We start from the raw sequence: 25,008 nt of genomic DNA, 5'->3' as shown, positions 1-25,008 counted from the left end.
CTGGAAGACGTTAGGTTTATCGGGATGAGTGATTTTAGATTTTTATTTTTCCAGGCAGGTGTAGATATTCCATTAGACTCCTAACTTGTGCCAAGTGGATGATAGACAGATTTGGGGAATCACGAAGTGAGGTACTCTAAATTCCCAAGTTCCGATCTGCTCTTGAAACCTCAGTATTTTAATCATTCAGTTTTCAGTTCACCAGTAACCTGAAGTGATGTTGATGATGGGGGACTGACAGACTCCATTGAATGGTGATCCAACTCCATTGAAACTCAGGGTGAGGTGATTGCATTTTCTATTGTTGGAGATGTGTATTGCCTGGCTGAAGTGTTACTTGACACACATTCGTCCAAGCCTAAATCCTGTCCAGGTCTTGCTATATGCCAGTCGGGACTGCATTAGTATGAGGAGTTGCAAATTCCAGTGGATACTATGCAGCCTTCTTCTAAACAGCAATTCAAAGCCTTTGGTTGGGTTTGGTAACAAATAAAGTCAATGAAGCATTTGATTTTAAAAAGTTTGAATATGGCACTTTTTAATTCAAGGAGGAGAAAGTGAGAACAGTAGTTGTTGGAGATCAGAGTCGAGAGTGTGGCACTGAAAAAGCACAGCAGGTCAGGCAACATCCAAGGAGCAGGAGAATTGATGTTTCGAGCATAAGCCTTTCATCAAGAATGATGAAGAGTTTATGCTTAAACGTTGACTCTCCTGCTCCTCAGATGTTTCCTGACCATCTTGTGCTTTTCCAGCACCACACTTTTTGATTTTTTTTATTCAATCTGAGCTAGGATTTAACAGCAATTGTACTGTGTAATGGAGAATGATTTTAATATTTGGTCTTTCTGGTGAGCTGTTTAGGATGTGCAAAGGTTGTTTTGACACACAAGGCTACTAATCCAGTGGCATTGCCACAAAACCAACACCTTTCCACAATCTGTTCCTCCTATCCACAAATTACAACAGCAGACTTCACTCTGTCCCATAGGTTTTTCATGTTTCTTCTCCAGTTAACCTTTATGTTACATGCGTGTATGATCGTCATTGAAAGTGGGTCACCTGGTCTTATTTATGTCTCTGTTTTAGGAGGAAGAGAGAGATGAAAGGGATTATTTACAGAAAAGGCAAGATTTAGAACTCTGTTCTGTTATCGTACTTAACATCAAGAGAAAAAAACATTTGAAGATTCATGTTCTGCCTTAACCTCAATTTCTTGATATCAATCTCACAGCAAAAGGATGTTTCAGTCAGCCAAGTTTGACATTTAACTAACTCTTGCTGGCAGTAACATGTGAACAGGCAATATTTAAATCAACAATATTTGTTTCCTGAATGATGAGAAGTCACATTGTTTAGAATAGCTGTGTTAGCATAAGCGTTATTCATGCTACTACTTTGGTTCATATCAAGTTTCATTCTAAGTATTAATATACTCTGATTGACACAGGGCACTGAAAATTTATGAAACATACTGGACTGGAAAACATATATAAATACATGTATTTGCAGTTTTAAACAAGTTTTTTGATTGGAATAAAGTTGTGTTTTCACATTAAAAACATTTTCTCTGTATCAGTTAATGGAAGAATAAAATGTGTGACTTCCCTTCAACAAGAAATTGCCTCCTGAATTTCCTAAACAATTAAAAAGACCAATGCTGGGAACACTTCTGTCATGCTTAAGTTAACTGTATCTTGAGATGAAACATCCATTTCCTTTTTTTTCCAGTCAGTAAGCAAAAAACCTTATGATTGACAGTTAGGCAAATATATAAAATGTCTGCATTTCCTTGATTCTGTCATTCGAGGTTTTAGTTGACTGGAGTCTAGTCTCAATAGATCTCTGGTAAAAAGACATCTACAGGTGAGAAATACAGTCAGTTTCAATTATACTATCTCTGAACAGGTTGGTTAGAAAATATATTTACAAGGACCCAAATTTAAATTTATTTGTTTTCTAAACTTTGAATTAAATAATATGTTAATCTTTTAATGTAGAATGAAGTTTGTGATTTTAGTAGTTACTGTGGCATTGGCGAATGCTCTCAACCTCTCTATTGAAGATTTGGAATGGATTGCCTGGAAAAAGAAGTTTGGTAAGTTATTTTTCTTGCTCTTTATTTGTTCACTTGGTTATGTAAGTATTGCTATAAATCCACTAAGCCTGTTTTATCTTCTATACAAATGTCTAGTGGGTTGAAATTTAAGTTGAATTGTGGAAACGCTGCCAGATTATAAAACCTTTTAAATCTTCGTAATATTGTTTTCACATAATTCTGATACGTTGTTGGCGTTTTCCAACTTCCAACTTAAGGGCAGTTTAAGAGTGTAGAAAGGTTTGAGTTTCAGTCAGTCTGGCACACCATTTAGAGATGGCAAAAAGATACATCAAGAGGAAATTTCCACAAGTAATATTCCCCACCCCTCGCCCCCTCTCTCTGAGCTGCCAGGCAATGTTGATGATCAACAAGAAAGAATCTAACTACATATTCTGACATTCAATGGTATTATTATCATCAAATACCCTATCATGAACATATTGAAGCTCACCATTAAAACCTAACTGAATCAGCTACATAAATACTGTAGCTGCAAGAGCAAATTAAATCTGATTAAATCGAATTAAGACTTGGACATGTTATCATGATTGCTCCACAGTTCACCACAATTAACTTGCAGAGATTACCACTGACCAGAAATCCAACAGGATTTTCCATACCAATATTATGACTCTAAGAGCAAGTCAGAGGCTGGAACACCATGGTGATTAGAAAAGGGATCAAGGGTTATGGCTAGAAGGCAGATTGAGAAACATATCAGCCATGGCTGAGTGATGGACCAGACTCAATGGGCTGAATGGCCTAATTCTGCTCCTTTACCTTACGGCCTCATGGCAACTTACTGCCCTACTCTCCAAAGCCTGTCCATTATCTGCAAGGCACTGGCCAGAAGTGTCATGATATATTCCCCAATTACCCCTGCCCCAACAACACTCAAGAGGCTTGAAATCAACTAGGACTAAGGGATCACTTGATTCGCACCGAGGCACTCCTTTATTGAGTTATTTATTATCACGTTTATCTAGAATGATGCATTGAAAAGTGTTTTATCACCATAATATGGCACCATTTTGCATTACAAAAAGAATAAGAAGCGGTTACACCAATAGAGTTCATCTTCTGCACATAGGGTCTTCACACTCAGCTCCATGGCTTCTGCAAGCTGTCCAGGGTCTCACGGAGTTTTGCTCCGGGTGCAATAATGACAACCCCTCCAAGAGTCTAGGCTTCATGGCGTACAAAAGCCAGGAGTCAGCACTCTGCGTATCACACCTCCGCAGCGATCTGCCACCCCACCACGTGTACCCGCTCTGTGCACTCCCTGCAGCCAAAGACTCACTGACATCCTTCTGGCTCCCTCACGACATCAAAAGATGAAGAAAAGAAAAAAGAGAAAGATGAGAAAGGACAGAGGGATGCAGGCAGCCTGGAGCAGATGGGCTCAGGAACCCAAACACTGCCTACTGTGCCTGCTGCCATCTTATGTCAGTAACTTGTTCTCTCTAGTGCTAGCACCTGGCAGCTGTGTATGTACTCCCAAACTCTTGTTCAGCAGCACCATCCAACCCACAGCCAATAGACAGACAAGGACAGCAGATGCCAGGGAACACTACCACCTCTAAGTCATCCTGAGTTGGAACCCTGCTATCATCCTTCATTACTGAAGACCCTGGGACTCCCTTCGATATGCTGATCTCAAATGGACTGCAACTATTCAAGCAATCAGCTCACCACCACCATGACAAGGGAACTTAAGAATGGGAAATAAATACTGGCTGTGTCACAATTCCCACATCCTGTGACTTAATAAAAAATGTATTCGGAATTCTTCTTTGGAGAAAAACGGGATATGTAATCAGAGGGTGAATCGGGAAGGTGTTAATCGGGGTCAGTGGGTCAACAGGAGGTGATCACGGGGTCTGCTGATCCTGGACATTGAGGTGGGAGATGGGGAACACATCCGATGTCTGAGTGGAAAGGATATGCTGATGGACTTGTGGTAGGGTGGAAAGGTGCAAGATCTGAGCCTGATCGGTTCGAGGGAAGGTTGGAAGACTTGTGGAAGAAAGTTTTAAGGGAGCATGGATTGGAAAGGATCCTCAGGTCAGCAACTGGATCCAGTAGTCTGGTGTAAAGGCTTGTGATTCCATCAAATCCTCACCATGCTGATGAAGCTGGAATGCTTGATGGACAGGAATGTGGAAGATAGAAGTTCACTTTCAAAAGCAGAATGATAACAAGTTAAGCAGCCTCATTACCATATTGAAAATATCAATCCCTTGCTTGGATTGGGTTGAATGACTTCTAGACTTGGTTAAAATTGGAAATGGCTGGATTGGATTTGTGTTGGCAAATGTCTGTTCAACCCTACTCAGCCGAAACCTTCTTCCTTCCATAGGTTAAAATGTTGGTTAGTGTGGATTTCAAAAATAATTTCTGCCATAAATTCTCATTGGACCAATGAGAATTGGTCCAATACTTGGTGGCTCAGTGGTTAGCACTGTTGCTTCACAGTACCCTAAACCTGGGTTCAAATCCACCCTCAGAGTGACTGTCTGTATGAAGTTTGCAAATTTTCCCCAAGTCTGTGTGGGTTACCTCCGTGTACTCCAGTGTCATCCCACAGCCCCAAAACGTGCAGGTTAGGCAGATTAGTCACAGCAAATTGCCCATGTCATTTGGGCTTGATACTGTGAGGAGCTCCAATATGCTGTGTATTGAAGCGTTTTGGTTTGAGGACTAGAGCTTTGTCACAAATAGAGATAAAGTTCAGTTGGACACAAGACAATTTGTAAGCTGTAATATAAGCTGCATTGCTTAGCTGAGGCTCAGAATTTACAGAAGTCTTTGTGACTGTTTCAGACATTGCTGCAGCATAACTGCAGTCCAACCTGGGCAGTTGGTGTTTCTTATAAAACAACACAACGGAGGACATCTCAATTGTGTAAAAGTGTAATGTGGATAACAGGGAATGAGCAGCCCCTGGCGAGAGGTTTATATAAAGGCTGCTGTAAGAAAAGAAAAGCACTGAGGATGCTGGAAATCTGGAATAAGGCAGAATGTGCTAGAGAAACTCAGCAGGTCTGGCAGCATTTGTGAAGTCAGAAGCAGTGTTAATTTTCTGAGTGCGGTATGACTCTTCTTCAGAATCGAAAGGAGTTGGAAAAGATGGTTTTAATGCTGTTGAACAGGAAGGGAGGAGGAACAATAAAATCATAAAGTATACTGGAGTAGCTTAGTAGGCCTGTGAAAAAAGAAACAGTTAATGTTTCATGTTAAACATGACTCTTCTTCTGGACTTGAAATTTTCATTCTGTTTTTCTCTTCACAACTGCTGCCAAACCTGCTGAGCTTCTCCAGCACTTTATGGTTTTATTAATATTTTGGTTTTATTAGGAGAGGAGTAGAAAGGAGAACAAATAGCAAGGGTGCCCGGGGGAAAGGCAAAGACAGTGATAATGGTGCAATAGGAGAGATAGGGATGTGAAATCAGAGTGAAATGAGTCTGTTGTGCTGAGAGTAGAGCCAGCAAGACTGAAATAAAACACAGCTGGGGAATGTAACTGGAGTCCTGCCTCGGGCAACTGTCTGTGCGGAGTTTGCACAATCTCCCTGGTCTGCGTGGGTTTCCTCTGGGTGCTCCGGTTTCCTCCCACAGTCCAAAGATGTGCAGGTCAGGTGAATTGGCCATGCTAAATTGCCCATAGTGTTAGGTGCATTAGTCAGGGTGAAAACAATGACTGCAGATGCTGGAAACCAGATTCTGGATTAGTGGTGTTGGAAGAGCACAGCAGTTCAGGCAGCATCCGAGGAGCAGCGAAATCGACGTTTTGGACAAAAGCCCTTCTCAGGAATATAGGTAGAGAGCATGAAGGGTGGAGAGATAAATGAGAGGAGGGTGGGGGTGGGGAGAAAGTAGCACAGAGTACAATAGGTGAGTAGGGGAGGGGATGAAGTTGATAGGTCAGAGAGGAAGAGCTTCAGGGCAGAGGAAATGACCACCCTGCAGGCACTCTGCCTGTATTCCTGATGAAGGGCTTTTGCCCGAAACATTGATTTTACTGCTCCTCGGATGTTGCCTGAATTGCTGTGCTTTTCCAACACAACTAATCCAGAAGCTGGTTTCCAGCATCTGCAGTCCTCACTTTTGCCTAGTTGATTTTACCCCAACTGTGAATCCTCTTGCAAGGATGCCTGCCTTGAAGAAGTTTTCCTCCTCTCTCTACAAGGATCTCAGGGAGTCTGTCTCCCATTGCAACTCCCAGGTCATTTCCTCTGCCCTGAAGCTCTTCCTCTCTGACCTATCACCTTCATCCCCTCCCCCACTCACCTATTGTACTCTATGCTACTTTCTCCCCACCCACACCCTCCTCTCACTTATCTCTCCACCCTTCAGGCACTTTGCTTGTATTCCTGATGAAGGGCTTTTGCCTGAAACGTCGATTTTATTGCTCCTTGGATGCTGCCTGAACTGCTGTGCTTTTCCACTAATCCTGCATTAGTCAAGGGTAAATGTAGGGGAATGGGTCTGGGTGGGTTACTCTTCGGAGGGTAGGTGTGAACTTGTTGGGCTGAAGGGTCTGTTTCCACACTGTAAGTAATCTAATACAGAGGTCACACTCTGAAGTTGGGGAACTCAATATTGGGTCCTAGAGACTGTAAAGACTCTAAACAGAAAGTAAGATGGCGTTCTTCAAGCTTGCATTGAGTGTCATTATAACGTTGCAATTCGCCAAAGGCAGAAATGTGAACATGGGACCAATTGTTGCTAATCTGTTATTATCTGTTGTAAACTAGTCACCAACTACTCAGTGAAATTCAGTTTAGGAAGATATATTGAATATCAGAATCAAAATAAGAAAGCCTAATCTGTTGCAAAAAGATTTATAGGGAATCACAGAATTTAATATGCAGAAATCAGTCAAATTGAAAGTGAGGCATCCCATAGGTACAATTAAGCTCCATGGTAATTCATGTAGCAATTATAGATGTGGCATGTTATTCTTTCAGCTTTTTTAAAATTTGTGAGATTTCAGAAATGTCAGGGTTTTTTTTCTTTTTTTGTCAGTCCTATTTATTTCAGTCAATATAACTCATGACAATATGTCAGTATCACTTAAACAGACTTCCATATTTTATAAACATTACATTATAGCGTGTCCAATAGAATAAAGATCACCATCTTAACTTGGATCACATGAAGCATGACAAACAATGAATACCCCAAAGCTAGCCCAGGAATGTATATATCTGTGAATGTAATGATTGTATAAAAAAGCCAGCTGTAATAAATATCTTTCAATGTGATACTTACCTTGCCAAGTTTCTTCTGTCATGAGAAATAAAATAAGCATTGGTGGATCAGTTAAAATATCTTGCTGGAGGCAAAGCCCACTTCACGTCTTTTCTTTCATTCTCTCTCTCTCTCTTTCTCTAATCTACCTTCTCTCTTTCCTCTTCCTGTGTATGACTGAATTCATCCCCCTGAATTCACCACCTTGTTAAGGTCTACTGTAATTTATTTCACCATAAATCCATAAATATCACAGGTTAGGGAGATTGATTGTCTAGTTCACTTGGGTCCCTGATGCCCTGGTTCCCTTTTTTCACCAATACAGGCTCACATCTCTGGCAACTTGTCCGTGAGATTGAGCTGAGCTGAAGGGTACAAGGGCAAATCCAAAGGCAGATGTTGTTTGTTACCCATTATGGCAAAATCTGCCCAATTGATTCCTTTCCTTCAGATTTTTATATTATCAATTGTTCTCAATTAATAAAAATATAACCTTTTATGTTGCAATGAAGACTGTTATTCTGTTTTGCTTTAGGGATATTGATGGGTTACATATTTGAACTTATTACACTTTCTACATCATGTCCATACATGTCTTGTCTATATTGAATTTTAAATGTATTTGATGCATTAAAAAAAAGTTAATTGACCATGGATCATTCTTCTAAATCGATTCAAAGTAACTCGCTTAATTAGACTTTCACTCAGGAATTGAGAAGATAAAGTGACTACTTTAATCTGTTCCTTTAATTCAAGGTAAATTGTACTCTTCCCTCAAAGAGGTAGAGTATCGTAAGGAGATCTGGCTGACTAACTGGAAGACGGTTATAGTGCACAATATGCTGGCAGACCAGGGGCTGTATAATTATCGACTGGGAATGAACGCTTTTGCTGACCTGGTAATTCATTGTTTACTAGTTTCTTTGGAGGTGCGTCTACAATGCAGCATTTGTATCGTGCGAAACGGTTTCTGTTTTTAAAAGATGCCGCAGTTGCTTTGCAAACTTGGAGTTGGAGCTTGAGTTAGATTCACAGAGAGAGGTGGGTAGAATACTCTCATATTTTAACACTGCATTCACTGTGCACCAGCAAAGCAGGTTTAAAAAGTGTCATGGGTTTTTCTTTAATGGCCCTGTTGATTTTAAAGTTACCTGGAGTGAGACCACTATCATTTCCAATTATTTAAAATGTAATGGGTGGGAGGGAAACTTGGCAATGACATCAGCTCTCCCTTTGCTGCAGAATCCAAGTTCCAACCATGGGATATCATCTGGCTAGTGACAGGAACCTACTGCAGATGCTGGAAATCTGAAACAGACACAGAGAATGCTGGAGGAACTCAGTAGGTCTGACAGCATCTGTGGAGAGAAAGCTGAATGAATGCTTCAAGTCTGGCATAACTTGAATGCTGGATTAGTGGTGCTGGAAAAGCACAGCAGTTGAGTTGCTGAGTTTCTGTATCGTCCTTTGTGTAACTGATGGTCACAGAGTGACAGCAGCACTAGTGGTGGTGTTGTGTTCCTGTGTGCTCAGGGACTCCAGGTCATAGTGGAAATATATTCTTTTTACACGCCTGGAGTAGTCAGGAGCTGTGCAGATGGTAGATGCTCCAATACATTGACCAAGAATCTCTCCCACTCTTACTGCCTGTCAATGGCACATGTTTCATCCAACATCCAAGTCCTCATTGGCAAATTGGATGGTCAATGCCCCTTTATCTGATATGTCTGGGTGCAATAAACAAGAAACACACATGGCAGCTATGGATAGCCAGTGTCTGGCCAGGAGCAAGGCTGGATTTTAAAGATTGCACCAGCATCAAGGATCTTATGCAGTCCCAGCAGCAGGCAATATATCCATCTGTAGTTGGAGGGAGAATACAACCAGTGGGATGCCAAAAAGCATGGTGCATTGGTAATGAGGCAAGTTTGGGAAGATAGCATGAGAAAACTCATTTGAGCTTGTGGACAGAAACCCTTCATGAAACTCAGCAAGACTGATGCTTAACTAATTTTTGGCAATATTTAGCCCATGCAGTCCCTCACTGCACCAGATGGCCTCCATATACATCTTTCATGATTGTAATTAGCTAGTCAGAGAGTTATCAGATATACTGACAGTAGACTTTAGACATTACTTTTGCTATAAATCTATCATAGTGTTGTCCAAAATGAATAACATTCTCATTTACTCATCACCACAAGTCTTTATATCTCATTCATTTTAAGGAATCTGGCCAGTGTTACTAGTCAAGCTATTATTCCACAGTTCTTTATTCACTCAAGGGTGCGTGTGCATCATTGGCTGGGCCAGCATTTATTGCCCATCCTAGATTGTCCTTGAGAAGATGGTGGTCTTTTTGTACCACTACTGTATGCTGTAGGTAGACCTACAATACCCTTAGGGAAGGAATTCCAGGATTTGGACTCAGCAATGCTGAAGGAACAGCAACATTTTTCCAAGTCAGAATGGTGAGTAGCTTGGAGGGGAATTTGCAGGGGGTGGTATTCCCATGTATCTGCTGCCCTTGTCCTTCTAGGGGAAAGTGTTTGTGAGTTTGGAAGCCTCAAAGGAGCCTTGGTGAACTTCAAAACTAATAACATTAACAATTTTAATGATTTTTTTTGCAGAAAAATGAAGAATATAAAAAATTGGTGCTTGGCAACTGCTTGAGAAACACAAATTCCACAAAGCATGCCACATTCCATTCTTTGCCCTTTAATAATGTTGATCTTCCAGACAGAGTGGATTGGAGAGATAAAGGCTATGTCACTCCTGTGAAAAACCAAGAGGATTGTGGTTCGTGCTGGGCATTCAGTGCAGTAAGTCTGAATTGTGCAGTCTTACTTCACGATAAAGATTATGTTTAATCAGAATAAAACATTACATTCTGGTATTTTTAACATTAGATAAGCAAATCTTTGATTAAGTTGAAATACGTAACTTTATGATCGAACTCTGAGGTTGTAATATCAATATTGACTGAGCTTGAACATATAAAAGATCCTTCCATACTTTAGTGTTAGAAGGCATAAGCTCTGCAGCTTGGTAAGATATTGAGGTATCTTCAATACATGAATAAGTCTTTTTGTACAATTCAACCATATTTAATATACTAACCTCCCGATACCTTTACTGTTTTAATGGGTTTTCTTAATTAAAATCACCATAGTCCCAGTGGACTGCACTGTCATTAAACAGAGATGACTGGTGATGGTTTTAACCTGAGGGTCATCACAACTCAGGCAATGTGAGAGATTAAGAAGGAGAGACTTTCATGATAATCTCAGCTAAGGCGGGGGGATTGAATTGGTGCTGTTGGTATCACACTGCATTGTAAACCAGCTGCGATAACCAACCACTTCAGCAATTTGTAATACTTAGATTGAAATACATGTTTCTTTTTCATTTTTTAAAATATGTTTTGCCTGTATGTGATTGTGTGCTTATTTTTAATCACAGACTGGATCTTTGGAAGGACAGCACTTTAGGAAAACTGGTAACTTAGTTTCTCTGAGTGAACAGCAGCTTGTTGACTGCTCCAGTGATTATGGAAATTCTGGCTGTGACGGTGGATTCATGGATAATGCATTTCGTTACATAATAATGAATGGAGGAATCGACACTGAAGAATCGTATCCATATACAGCAGAGGTTAAGAGAATCTTGACAGAGTATTCCATATTGAATCACGGCTTCAATTCACATAGGAACAACCGCCTTTACACATTTAACACAAAATCCTACATTTCCCTTAATCAAATGAAAGCTTAACAGATATTAACACAAAAGCATGCATATGATTTGATCTTTTACCTGTATTTTTTGATTCCATGTCTGCACAAAGACTAGTTGCATTAACTAGCTTGATATTGGATTGAAGTGCGATTAAATACCTGAAAAATTATTGATCCTTGAACCCAAGTGGATCTTTAATGGACTTTTTAAATCAGCATATTGCAATTAAAACAGTTACAATGAAACAACCACGCTACATAGCCCAATATATTCAAAGGATTATTTTTTTCTTGAAGGCAGTGCAAAAGTATGTCTTTTTTTCTGTGAATTGCAAGAGCTTTGCTCCCTGGTCATTGGAGTTCCAGCTGATATCCATCATAGGAATGCAGGAGTTCCCAAGGTCCACCAAGTTCACCTTCAATTATTCCAGTAGTTGATTATGCAATGATAATAGTGATATTGACTAATCACAGCTATTAATCTCTTCCATGGTACTGTTAAGGTCATAACTGTAGATCTCAACATCCCCTGGATTATAAAGGGTTATCTTTATCCTAAACTGCTGACTATGGATGAATGAACTGTTTGCTACAACTTGCCATTCAACTAGTTCATAACTATCCTGCATTTTATTCTCACATCCAGCTTTATGACTGAAAGCGAGAAGCTCCTGACCCAAGTCCCAGTCCATTACATTTTAGCTGTGGAAGGAATATTCATGATACCATCCAAAAGGTTGATTCTCCCAAGCTTTTGCCCATTGTTCACCAAGAGAGAATGCATGCACTGAGTTACCATACAAATCTTTGTTATGTTGCTTTTTGTGATTTCCATTTCATTTACCTTGCAAGTTATTTTAATTTGTTCTTGCTGTGTACATGAGGCTGGAGAGATTCCAGTTATTGGCCTCTCTAGTTGCAATATTGGAAAGTTCCACTCATCTGAGGAAGCCCTTGCAGTGTAAGTTCTCCTAGAGTGGTGCTATGGAGGCTGTAATTGGGTATGCTTGTATATGGATGCATGTTTAATCAGAAATAATAGATATTTAGGTAAATGTATTACTTTTATTACCACAAAGGAGGTGTTGGAACACAGAACAAAATTTCAAAATTCGCCAAAAACACCAACTTGGGAGATTTGGCAAATACTGAGAATGGTAATAATTAATTTAAAGAGAACACAGGCCAGCAGAATATGCACAAAAATGGCAAATCAAATTTAATATAGAGAGAAATATGGGTGGCACAGTGGCACAGTGGTTAGCACTGCTGCCTCATAGCGCCAGAGACCCGGGTTCAATTCCTGCCTCAGGCGACTGACTGTTTGCACATTCTCACTGGGTTTGCTACAGTTTCCTTCCACTGTCCAAAGATATGCAGGTTAGGTGAATTGGCCATGCTAAATTGCCTGTAGTGTTAGGTGTAGGGGTATGGGTGGGTTGCACTTCAGTGGATCGATGTGGACTTGTTAGGCTGAAGGGCCTGTTTCCACTATTGTAAGTAATCTAAAACAAAAGAGGTGTTGCATTTGGCAAAATAGATAGGGAGAGGGAATTGAGGCTAAATGATATTTTAATAAGGAGTTATACAGACCCAGCTAGGAGTTGAGATGCATAAATTTTCGAAGGTGGCAGGACATACTTAGAAAATTGCAAACAAACAGGATCTTGACCTTCACAAATGAAGACACTGAGTGAAAAAGCAGAGAGGCAATAACCAGAGTATTTTGTCCAGCTTTGGTCACCCCACTTCAGGAAGGATGAGAGGGTAGGATGTGGATTTTCCAGAAAGATTTCAAGGATTTGAGATTTTAGTGAGATAATTAGGTAGGAAGAGATTGGGTTATTCTTGGGGTAAAGAAAACTGAAAGGAGAGTTGATAGACATGCACAAGATTAAGGCAGATGCAGATAGAGCTAAAAAGGGAAAGCTGTTCCCATTAGTAGATGTTGCAAGAACAGGGAGACATTGATTTAGGGTTTGTGAAAAAGAACTATTTTCATATAGCAAGTAGTGACAAAGTTGGTATAAGTAAAGACTAATTTCAAAAGAAAAGACGTGCACCTGAGGGAAATAAACGTGCAGGGGGATTGCTGTGGAGAGCTGTAAAAGTAAAACTATAAAATGGTAAAAGGGACCTAGTGAGCTGGTATTATGGCAATGTGGCTCTAAGAAAATCAACCACATAATCATTAGTGATGTCTGCCTAAAGGGGCAATTCAAATCTAAATATCAAACTAATTCCCAGCTGCATGCTTCATTCAAAAAGTTCAGAACTGAACATGGTAAGTTGAATAATTAGTGAGTGGAGTTTATCTCAGTGAGTGGCTATGAATAGCTGATATTAACAGACCCACTATTTATTTTACTTTTATCGATACCAATAAATATATTACATTCTGAGCAGTCTTTTCTATGTATAAAACTGTGGCTAAATTCAGTCTCCGCTAAGAGAGGTCACTAGCCGTTTCTCAATATTATCTTACATCTTGAAAAGGAGGAATGAACAGGATTACTTGGAGAATTGGCACTAAGTACATTTTTCATTTGCAAAGCTGGCGCAGTGACAATGGGACGAATGGCCTCCTTTGTGCTGTATCAATTGTGGGCGGCACAGTGGCATAGCGGTTAGCACTGCTGACTCACAGTGCCAGAGACCCGGGTTCAATTCCCGCCTCAGGCGAGTCTCTATGTCGAGTTTGCATATTCTCCCCGTGTCTACGTGGGTTTCCTGCGGGTGCTCCAGTTTCCTCCCACAGTCCAAAAATGTGCAGGTTAGGTGAATTGGCCATGCTAAATTGTCTGTAGTGTTAGATGAAATGGTAAATGTAGGGGAATGGGTCTGGGTGGGTTACACTTTGGCGGGTTGGTGTGGACTTGTTGGGCCAAAGGGCTTGTTTCCACACTGTAAGTAATCTAATCTAAATTCTGAAATTTAATTAACAGACCTAGTCATTTTTGTATCCCACCCAGTACCTTTCTGCACCCCACCAAATCTATTCAGTGTTTTGAAACACTGGAAATTGCCAGTGCCATGTCATAAGCAATAATGCCTACGTTTTACATTTGCACACCCAATGGAAACAACAGAAAAAATACAGACGTGGCAAAACTGTTTTTGAACATGTAGGTGTTCACTTCTGATAAGGTATATAACACATGGCATTCAGCACATTAAGCTCTGCTGCTTTTGTTCTACTTTTTCAGGAAGGATTATGCAGCTTTAATCCAGAAACTATTGGTGCTGTATGCAATGGGTATATTGATCTACCCGAGGGAAGTGAGGCTTATTTGCAAATGGCAGTAGCAGACAATGGACCAATCTCCGTTGCCATTGATGCAGGTCATCTATCATTCCAATTATATTCCTCAGGTAGGCATTTGGATGGAATAAGTTGCCTTTTGGATAATTCGTTGCCCATTTACATTATGCAGTTTTATGATTTAACATCTATGGCACAGATTCTTGTTCCAGTGATTCATATGATGAATTTGGGTGCAGAAAGCAATCTACACATCAGATATACCAAATCTGTATATTTTGAGCTATACAAAGTATATGGATGCAATTTATAGTCACTTCTGTTGTGCAAAACCGAATCCCTGCTCAATGAGATGGAGTGAGCTATTACAAAGGCACATAAGCTAGATGACAAAAGATCAGGTTGAGCATAGAGGAAGAAGTCATGTAAGAAATGTACTGTCATACTCATGGGTGAGCTTAATCTATGTGGAGTCCACAATTTAGCTTTCTCAGATTAACAGGGGAGGCAGGCGTGTTAGATGTTGACTAATTTCCCACTCCCACTGACAAGAAAGCTCTCCATTTCACCCTCCAATCATCTTGCTAAGGGGTGATTGATGATCTTCTTGAGCTATTGCAGGTCTCAACAGTGGTGTTCTGGGAAAAGCCAGCATATTTCTGGCTCCTAAAGCCCATTGGTCAAGCCTGTTCCTCATGCAATCCAACAGTGAGGAGGTATAGGGAGAGGGGTTCAGGGGAGTCAGAGCAAGGGCAGGAAGTTGGCTTTCAGAGGCCACTACCTTGCACCCCCTCCATTCATGACTCTTCAGGCAAATGGAAATATCCCCATAACCTGGCAGGCGGGTTGCCCCAGTTATCCCGTCTGGAAACCATTTATTTTTCCAACTTGCCAGGAAGGCAAGTAATTGGGGAGGTGTTGAACTGAAGACAATAAATGCCTGCAAATTGACCAAGGATGTTACCTAGACTGGAACGGTTTAGTTATAACAAGAGGCTGGATAGACTGGGATATTTTTTCCCTGGAGTGTAGGAAGCTGAGGGGTGACCTTATAGAGAATTAGATTTAGAATTCGAAGTCTAAAACTAGAGAAGTCTAAAACTTAAAACTAGGTTTAGGGTGAGAGGGAAAGCATTTAAAAGTGACCTGAGGGTCAACTTTATCACACAGAGGGTGAAGCGTGTATGGAATGAGTTGCCAGAGGAAGTGTTACAGATGAGTACAATTACAACATTTAAAAGGCATTTGGACAGGTACATGAATAGCAAACATTTAGAGGGATGTGGGCTAAATGCAGGCAACTGGGACTAGTTCACTTTAAGAAACAGGATTGGCATGGATGCATTGGGCCGAAGGGCTTGTTTCCATGCCGTGTGAGTCTGTAACTCTTTATTTTGTGTGGATCAAAATATTACAGACCACATTTCATAATGTGGAATACTTGTTGAATAAGATGTCTTCATTACCTCTGACTTTTCCTTTATCAGGGAATTGTAAGTGTACTCGTCTTTTGTTGCCTGTTCCTGGAAAAACATTGGTAACTTTGTTCCTTTTTGAATGCAGGTGTCTATGATGAGCCCTTGTGTAGCAGTGAAGAGCTGAATCATGGTGTTCTGGTTATTGGATATGGAACATTACATGGAAATGACTATTGGCTGGTTAAGAACAGGTAAAGGCATCAACTACTGCCTTGCAAACACCACACATAATCCAGGCCTTGGTTAGTTCAGTGAGCTGGATTGCAATAATAAGTGTTGCTAACAGCACGGGTTCAATCCCTGCACTGGCTGAGAAGGACTCACTGCCTCAAACTCTCGTCTTGCCTTAGGTGTGGTGACCAGGTTAAACCTCAACCAGTTGTTTCTTCTCAAATGAGGATGTAGTCATCTGGGACTGATGATACTTTTTGATTATATAATCCATAACACTGACTTAACCCTGCTGAACATTTCCTGGTATTGTCTCAGTTTTCACAGAACACTGGCTTGTTTGTTTTCCCTTATTCTTTCATGGGATCAGGGCATCGCTGGCAAGCCCAGCATTTGTTGCCCATGACTAATTAACCTTGAACTGTGTGGTTTGCTCATCCATTTTCATGTGGCTATTAAGAGTCAATTATGCTGCTGTGGATTTGAAGTCACATGTGGGCCAGACCAGAGAGGGCAGCACAGCAGATTTTCTTCTCTGACTAACACCGGCGACCCAGATGTTATTTTTATTTCTCAACAACGGGCAATTGTCCCATGGTCACCATTAGTGAGACTAGCTTTCTTTTCCAAATGTAATAATTACATTTAAATTCCACCAAATTACACTTGATAACAATTGTGTTTCATAACCAAGAAAAGAGACCATCCGTATTGACTGTTTATGTTTGCAGAATAAAGTAGTTAACTAATGATTAATGGGATTTATCACCTTGGTGTCATTTTCCACTCCTCTTACAATGAGCTCATAACAAGAGATCAGTTTGGTAACCACTGAACTTAGGAGCACTGCACAAACAAGAAACTTTCCCTTCTGAAAGCCCAATATAGTTCTGTTCAGCCGCAGATGGTTAGAATTTATTATTTGAAACTATTTCCAAAAGATCAGCAACTTTTTTTCTTTCGGTTGTTTTTCCTCTTCCATGCTCAGCTATTTTTTTTTAACTTTCTACTTTGACAACATACACAGCTCACTGTGTCTTTCATTGAGCATATTGTGATTGACAGGGATGTCTTTGTAGCAATCATGACAATACCGTCGAGAAGCTTTACTTGGTGTTCTTAGATACGATCAAATTTCATTCCCATATTGTTTCTTTATTTTGAAATGCTTATCCTCAGGGATAAAAGAGCAGGGAAATCTCAGTAAAAGCAGGAATTAATTTATCAAAATATTTGATCCTTGTCTGTCATTCCACATTCCCTTGGCATTTTTCTTCCCAAGCTCTGGCTTCTGAGTTGAGGACATTCGGACCAGGTGCTCCAGTTTCCTCCCACCAAACAAAGATGTGCAGGTTAGGTGAATTGGCCAAGCTAAATTGCCCATAGTGTTCGGGAATGCATAAGTAAGTGAATTAGTCCAGGGCAAATATAAGATAATTGCCTCAGAGCTCCAGGGACCCAGGTTCGATTCCAGCCTCAGGCAACTGGCTGTGTGGAATTTGCACATTCTCCCAGTGTCTGTGTGGGTTTCCTCTGGATGCTCCGGTTTCCTCCCACAGTTACAAAGATGTACAGATCAGGTGAATTGGCCATGCTAAATTGTCAATAGTGTTAGATGCATTAGTCAGAGAGAAATGGGTCTGGGTGGGTTACTCTTCGGAGGGTCAGTGTGGACTTGTTGGGCTGAAGGGCCTGTTTCCACACTATAGGGAATCTAATCAGATCTTCAGGGATGCATGACTGACGTGGTAGAGGGCATCTTCGGAGCTGTTTTAGCTGCGTTTCTGCAGCTACAGCAGACAGAATTTGTTGGTCTGTATCTTTACTTCTATAAAAGGGTATTTATTGCAGCAGCCAACAGTAATCCTAAACCGTTTCGGATTCAGTCAAGGAGGCCTTATTTCACTGGCACCTGATGGAATAGTTTCCTTTGGGTCCTTGGTCAACTTGTGTGCCTTTAACTTGAGATACCTGACCAGCCCGTAAGGTGGTAGCTGGGGTTTACAGTCTAGGGGCTGGGCTGTAGTTAAAAAGCTGCCTTTCAAAGTCACACTCTGGCTTCACACAATGAGTATTCACATCATAGTCCCTGTGCCAGAACCTTCCTGCAGAATACTTAATTCAGCTTTCTGCTACACCAGATTTTCCAGGGATCAGGAAGTTAGATGCAGTATTTTTGCAGTGTTTTGTTATTATTTCTTAATTGGGTATTGGAGAGTGAAAAGTGAGGTCTGCAGATGCTGGAGATCAGAGCTGAAAATGTGTTGCTGGTTAAAGCACAGCAGGTTAGGCAGCATCCAAGGAACAGGAAGTTCGACGTTCCTGATGAAGGGCTCTGGCCCGAAACGTCGAATTTCCTGTTCCTTGGATGCTGCCTAACCTGCTGTGCTTTAACCAGCAACACATTTTCAGCTATTGGAGAGTGAAGTTAAACATGAATCAACACAAGGATGTCATCTACAGTGCCTGTAAGAGTAATACATGAACATTTAAAGGAAAAACATGTAACATGTAGTGTTGTAGTTTAATATGCGATTTCCTACATGACATGATATTATGCACATCAACAAATGAATGTTCATGCAAACATATACTGTTATGGAAACACACTTCATTGAGTTAGATCCAATGCAAAGGCAGCTTTAACATGCTTCAATTTCCACACAAGTATAAATGCCATTGAAATTCTAAAACATTTTCAGCTGCCTCTGTTAAATTCCACATTCCAATAAAATCAAAATACTGCAGATGCTGGCGATCTGAAATAAAAACAGAACGTACTGGTGCAATTCCATACGCCTGGCAGCATCTGTGCAGAAAGAAACAGATTTTTAAGTCTGATGCTTCATTGAAATTGTAATATTGTTCAGAGTAATTTGAAGATATATTTGCACAAAAACTTAAGAACAGAAGAAATAGGAACTGGAAATACTGTCTGGCTAAGGTTTTAACATTTTGGAATATTCATATTTCATCATTTTCTTTTTGTTAGCTGGGGTACAGACTGGGGCGATGAAGGATTTATTTACATGTCAAGGAACAAGAACAATCAATGTGGAATTGCGTCTGCTGCCAGCTTTCCTGTGGTTTAGTCTAAGTAAGTTGCCTTAGTCAATTTATTTCGAAAGGGAACATGGTGACTTTATGAAGCGACCAGTGATGGTGCCTGGAGGTTGTGGTGGGAAGGGTAGAATGGGTAGAAATTGGTGGATGATCTTCAGGTCTAAAATGGGCACAATGCTGAGAGATTCAGCAGTGGCTGGCCATAGAAAATTGGTGCAGGTTTTGAATTACTGCTAAATTTATCATGTTTACCAACATTTGGGTAATGTTGCCAGATGCACAAAGCCAAGGATTCTGTCACAGTAGGGGAGCAGGTTCTAGGATGTTGACCTGCAAGATAATAATGAAGGAATGGCAATATAGTTCCAGATCATGGTATGTGGCTTGGGAAAGAGTCTGAAGGCAGCAGTGTTCTCATGCAGCAGCTACCTTTGTCCTTCCAGCTGGAGGTGGTGGGTGTTGTCAGAGGAGCCTTGGCACATGGCTGCAGTGCAACCTATAGATGGTACATACTGCTGGCACGGTGCTTCAATGATGGAACTTTTAAGATGGCAGATGAGCTGCCAATCTAATGGAATCCTTTACCTTGGAAGTTTAACACGGTTGAAGAAACCCTTTTGGAAAATGTGTTTTCTGATGAGTGCAGCAGGGGTCAGAGCAGAACAGAAGCACTCAGTTTCAAGAAAAATCCTCCTGTGGAGCTAAGAGGAGCAGCAACCACACCCCCTCCAACCTCTCCCATGGTAACTCCACCATCGGTAATCCCCACAGTTGTAGGAGTCAAAGTCAGGCTACTGCTCTTCTTGCAAGATGATTAACACCTCCTCACTTCAATGCAAAAGCTGCCAATAAATATCTTTCCTTCCGCTGGTTCTAAGCCAAGGCAAGCGAATGGTAAAAATAAGGACAGAACAAACCAAAACAGAGCATTTAATAAATAATTTACTTCTCCAAACATCAATAGATAATGATTGGGACTGAGGTTACATCCCATCAGTCACTGACATGAAGAGCTAGTATACTTGTCACTTTTATTAAAAAACAATTCACTCCAACGTAGGCTGTGCAGAAAGTTTATTTTAGACACAGAAATGATTTCCTGTCCATGACTGTGGGTTCATGGCAGACACATGTTTGTGGTCATGAATTTGCAACTTAATATTTGTGCATTTTTACGACAGTTATTTAAAAAAACCCTTTACCTTTACAATGTTCACTTCATAAGCTTCGGACGTCCCTGCATCCTCACAGTTGATGAAGTACTTTTGAATTACAGACAGGTTGTAAAGTAGAAAGTGTCACAATTTGTACACAGCAAACTTCCACAAATAGCATGGTGATAATGAGCAGATAATTTGAATTTATCACATTAGTTGAGCATGAAACATAGGCCAGGACACTAGTAACACTAATTAAAGCAACAAAGGATAAAAATAAACACGTACATTTGCTCATTGGGTAGATCATTTTTGCCCATTTAACTTCCTGTTGCTGCTTTGTTGTACCAACCTTAAACTGCTCTGCTTTTCTTCACAGATTTTGAAATTCGCAGTAATTCCAAAATGGTGCCATGGTGGATACTGAAGGATGCTAATATAAAATATTATATCATATAGCATATTTTTGAACCCCAATCACTTTTAATAAATTGTATAATGCATTATAAGCCATTGCTGGATACATTTTGTTTTGCTAGTTTAGTTTCTCATAGGCAATGAAACCTTATTGTTTATGCATGTACTGAGCCATAGTATTTTGAGGTTTTTTTTGAACAAGATTTGTACATTGGAGATGTTCATACACATTTTTATGACATTATACTTCAGTCCATTATACTCTCCAAGATATTCTGGAAAGTTAACTGGATTTATCTGGTTCTGCTATTGATGTACGTCGCAATAAATATGTCATTTTTAACTTCAATATTTGCTGCTTCTCATTAGCTCTGAACTATTTGTGCACACGTGCAGCATGCCCACGATGATGAAATTGAACATAAGAACCCTTGAGAGGGTGGGGGTTCTCTGTTTTCTTAAAGTACTGCAGCCTTTGCGGTTGATCAAAAACATTATTAGGAAGCAAATTCCAGGGTTTTGATTATTTTCTTTATTCATTAATGGGAAGAAGGGCATCTTTGGCATCTTTGTCTGGGTATCAGACTCATGACAGAGGCAAGGAAAGGGATGAGGGATATTGAATGGGAAACAGGAGAAAGAGAATGGGTGGAGGATATGATGAAGGGCTGGGAAAGGGAATGAGTAAGGGACATGGAGAGAAGGGCAGAGGACAAGGAGGAGGGAAGGATGGAGACAGTGGAGGAAAGGCATGAGGTAGAGTGAGAGGGGCAGGGAGGATGGAGAAGGGGGTGAGAGAGACTGAAAAAGGAGAGGTTGAGAAGGTGGTGGGAGTTGAAGTAGGGGATTTGTGAGGAAGTATACGTGGATTTTGGAGTTGGGGAAGGTGGGGTGGTAGGGTTGGTGCAGTTGGGGAAGTCAGTGATACAGGGGTTGGGGAATGTGTGCTTTGGGGTGTTCAGTAGCTTTAGTTTTAAATACACTTTAATAGAAGAAGGCTTTTCCATTCCAGCTACCTATGCACATAACCTCCCACCTTGTTCCTGTGATTAAAAGTCCTCAGCAGGCCAAGCAAGTTCAAGGTGATCAAGTTTGAGATGGAATAGTTGATGTTGCAGGAATTTATGGAAGATCCTGGACAGCTGATCCTTGCTCTGTGCTGAGGTTCGTACACACACTATACACGTAGCGACATCTTTGGGTCACAATGCTTAATGGAGCTGAATATCTCAATGTTTGCTGCTAAATCAACTAGAAGTCTCGTCATTTTCTGCTTGAATTCTGTACTGTTGCAGCTGTAAGGGACCATATCGCTTTTTGGAGACTAAACTTTGAAAAATGGAAGTTAAATACTGTGATGTGACTAAAATATGCCCTGCAGCTTGAAGATCAAGTAGAAGTGTGTGCATACAGCCTTTGCTACACAAGACTATGTTTTTACTTTTAAAAATGAGATACAGTTGCATCAGGAATCATTGAATTAAGGAAAGACTACCTTGCGACAGCTTTTAGGTTGGTTCAGCAACAGAACTGGGACTGCAATGCAGCTAGCAATACTGAGAACCCAATAACCAAGAAAAATCTCTCTCTCTCATCTCTGTAAGTGAAATGAGAAAATAAATCAAGAGATCCAAAAGAAAGATGTTTGATACAAGAGAGGAACTAGTCATCCCAATCAGTTACTGAATCAAAGGTCCACTATCACTCTGCAGACCACATCATGTCCTCATTACTATAATCAACTGAACTGTGAGAAATAACTCGCCACCTTCTGGTCTGCAATTGCTTTCTCTACCTATATTCCCCGACCATTAATATTTCTGTCACACCATCCAATTTTATTTGTGAATGAATGTATGTAAATGAAACTCTGGTGGGGCAGGGTTTAATCACATAATAGTAAATTAGCAATCCTTTTATTTGCAATTTCGTAAAGATTAAACTTGTTTAAAAAAAGGATGGATTTTCATGTTAACGATGAAACCTGGTGCAAATTATGTTTTTGTTTTATTCGCTTTTGGGGCATGGGCATTGCTGGTTGGTCAACATTTATCACCTATCCCTAGTTATTACCTTCTTGAACAGCTGCAGTCCACCTGCTGTAGGTAGACCCACAATGCCTTTAGGAGGGGAAATCCAGGATTTTGACCCAGTGACAGTGAAGGAACGGTGATATGTTTCCATGATTTAGAGGTGCCAGTGTTGGACTGGGATGGACAATGTTAAAAATCACACAATACCAGCAAACTACTATAAATTCTGTGTCCTCTGATTCTGCCCCACTAACAATCTGATGAAGGATCAGTGCTCCAAAAGCAAACAAAACCCGTTGGACCATAACCTGGTATTGTGTGGTATATTTCCAAGTCAGGGTGGTGAGTGGCTTGGAAGGAAACTTGCAGCTGGTGGTGTTACCTTGTATTGCTTCTCTTGTCCTTCTAGATGGGAGTGATTGTGGGATTGGAAGGTGCCATCTAAGGATTTTATTACTGTAAGTGAATGTCACTTGTGAATGTGGTGCAAACAAAGCATTCGTCCTGAATGTAGACAGTTAGGCAAATTGATCATCTTGGTAACTTAATGGGGTTTTTAGACATTTATGATGACTCGAGAAATAGTGTAGCTCCATTATTAGTGTAACACGGTGAATTCAAAAGTATGTTCATTTTTCAGAAAATAATGTTGCCATATAAGAAGGCTTACTATCAATCACCCTTTTGTCTGCCTAACCTTATTTCTCCTTCTCTCTTTCTCCCTCTCTTGGTGCTCCATGTCCACCCCTTGCTCATTCCTTTTCCCACCCAATACCACTTTTTCCTGAGATGCTATCAGTTCTGAGAAAGGGTCACTGAACTCAAAAGTTAACTTGGTTTTCTTTCCACAGATGCTGCCAGACTTAATGAGCTTCTCCAGCAATTTCTGTTTTTTGTTTCAGATTTCCAGCATCTGCAGTTCTTTGTTTCATTTTCTTTTGCTTTTTGCACACATTTATACTTGAATAGAACTTCAAAGCCCTCAAGCCTGTTTCACTACTCAAGAAATCATGGCTGACATAACTCCACATAAAGCCTCTTCCCACACTCCTTTCTTCCACTTAAAATTTAAAATTGACTTAGCAATAATTCATATGGAACAGAATTCCAAACCTCGAGCACATTTTGAATGCAATGTTAATCTAATTCTTGAACAAGCTGCAGCTAATAATCCTAAACTCCTCAATCAACAGAAATCTCTACCTGCCATTCTTGCAACCTTAGATCACTCATCCCTAAATTTCACCAATTATAACCATGGATTGTGTAATTCACCTTGTAATCTATTTCATGATAGACCAACTCTGCACATTCCCCTGCTCCACCTCCTCACCCCCACTGCCACCACACACCTCCCATCTAACCCCCACAAGGCCACTGTGTCCTTCCTGATGCCTGGTACATAAGACTGCTCATCGTATTCCAGGCGTGATATGAGCAGGGATTTGTAAAGCTGCAGCACAACTTCTGTCCCCTTTTAGACCTAGAAGCAAAGGTTGAGCATTTATTCACCTTTTTGATTACTTTCTGACGCATTCCAATACATTTTAATTATCTATCTGCATTGATCCCCAAGTCACACTGGACCTCCATAGTATCAAATTTTCCACCATTTCAACAGTATACTGTTTAACCTTCTTAAGTCTAAAGTGGATGACCCTACACTTGCTGAGTAAAATCACTTGCTAGTTTTGTCCAGTCCATAAATCAATGAATATCTCTTTGTAACCATATACTTCTATGATCAATGCTTATGCTACCTATCTTTCAGACATGAGTAAACTTGGATATGTCACAATCCCAACTTCATTAGCTCAGTCTCTCTTCTGCCAATTGCAGCCTCTCTCTCTCAGGATATCTTGCTCACTTAACTCCTGCTCCACTTCCCTGAATGTTCCTTGCTCCCTCAGCTCTGATAACATATTTCTACCTATTTCATGGTCATTGACCTCCTCCTTCCCATTCCACCTGAACCACCGATGTTCAGGGATCAGCTCTGCTTGTAACCTCTTGTAGATGGCTCTCAATTTGACCAGCATTGAGCAGGAAGCTAATGACAAATCATTACTGAGGTCCCATTGTTGGTAGATTCTTTTCTTGATTTCAGTGTATTGTTATGAAGTTGAAGGCGTGTACTGTACCTTTAAGAAAGTGAGTGCTGTTTGCACTGAGAGCTTACAAGCACCTGCCATATGATTAGCTAGCTGTCGCAGAGTGTACTGGAAAATTGAAAATATGTAACATTTGGCTATGAAATAGATACCTGAGTAGGTTGGTGTTTTGACAACAATATGAATTCAACCAATCAGTTTAAACCAACCAGATACTAAAACCCAAT

The 25,008-nt window shown here is 40.5% G+C and overlaps 1 protein-coding gene across 1 annotated transcript; it reads left to right on the top strand.

Annotated features, from left to right (window-relative positions):
* The first annotated feature begins 1,807 nt into the window (after window positions 1-1,807).
* ctsl.1 (cathepsin L.1) lies at window positions 1,808-20,986 on the top strand. The gene is made up of 9 exons (XM_060847620.1): window positions 1,808-1,863; window positions 1,998-2,095; window positions 8,109-8,251; window positions 9,983-10,174; window positions 10,815-11,006; window positions 14,296-14,461; window positions 15,915-16,020; window positions 18,993-19,097; window positions 20,600-20,986. The coding sequence occupies exons 2-8, from the start codon at window positions 1,999-2,001 to the stop codon at window positions 19,090-19,092; spliced, it is 996 nt and encodes a 331-aa protein (XP_060703603.1). The 5' UTR covers window positions 1,808-1,863; window position 1,998; the 3' UTR covers window positions 19,093-19,097; window positions 20,600-20,986.
* Window positions 20,987-25,008: the final 4,022 nt, after the last annotated feature.

Source organism: Hemiscyllium ocellatum, chromosome 30 (genome assembly GCF_020745735.1).
Source record: "Hemiscyllium ocellatum isolate sHemOce1 chromosome 30, sHemOce1.pat.X.cur, whole genome shotgun sequence".
NCBI lineage: Eukaryota > Metazoa > Chordata > Chondrichthyes > Orectolobiformes > Hemiscylliidae > Hemiscyllium > Hemiscyllium ocellatum.
Note: the sequence above shows the minus strand (reverse complement) of the source record. Positions and strands in the feature narration are given on the sequence as shown.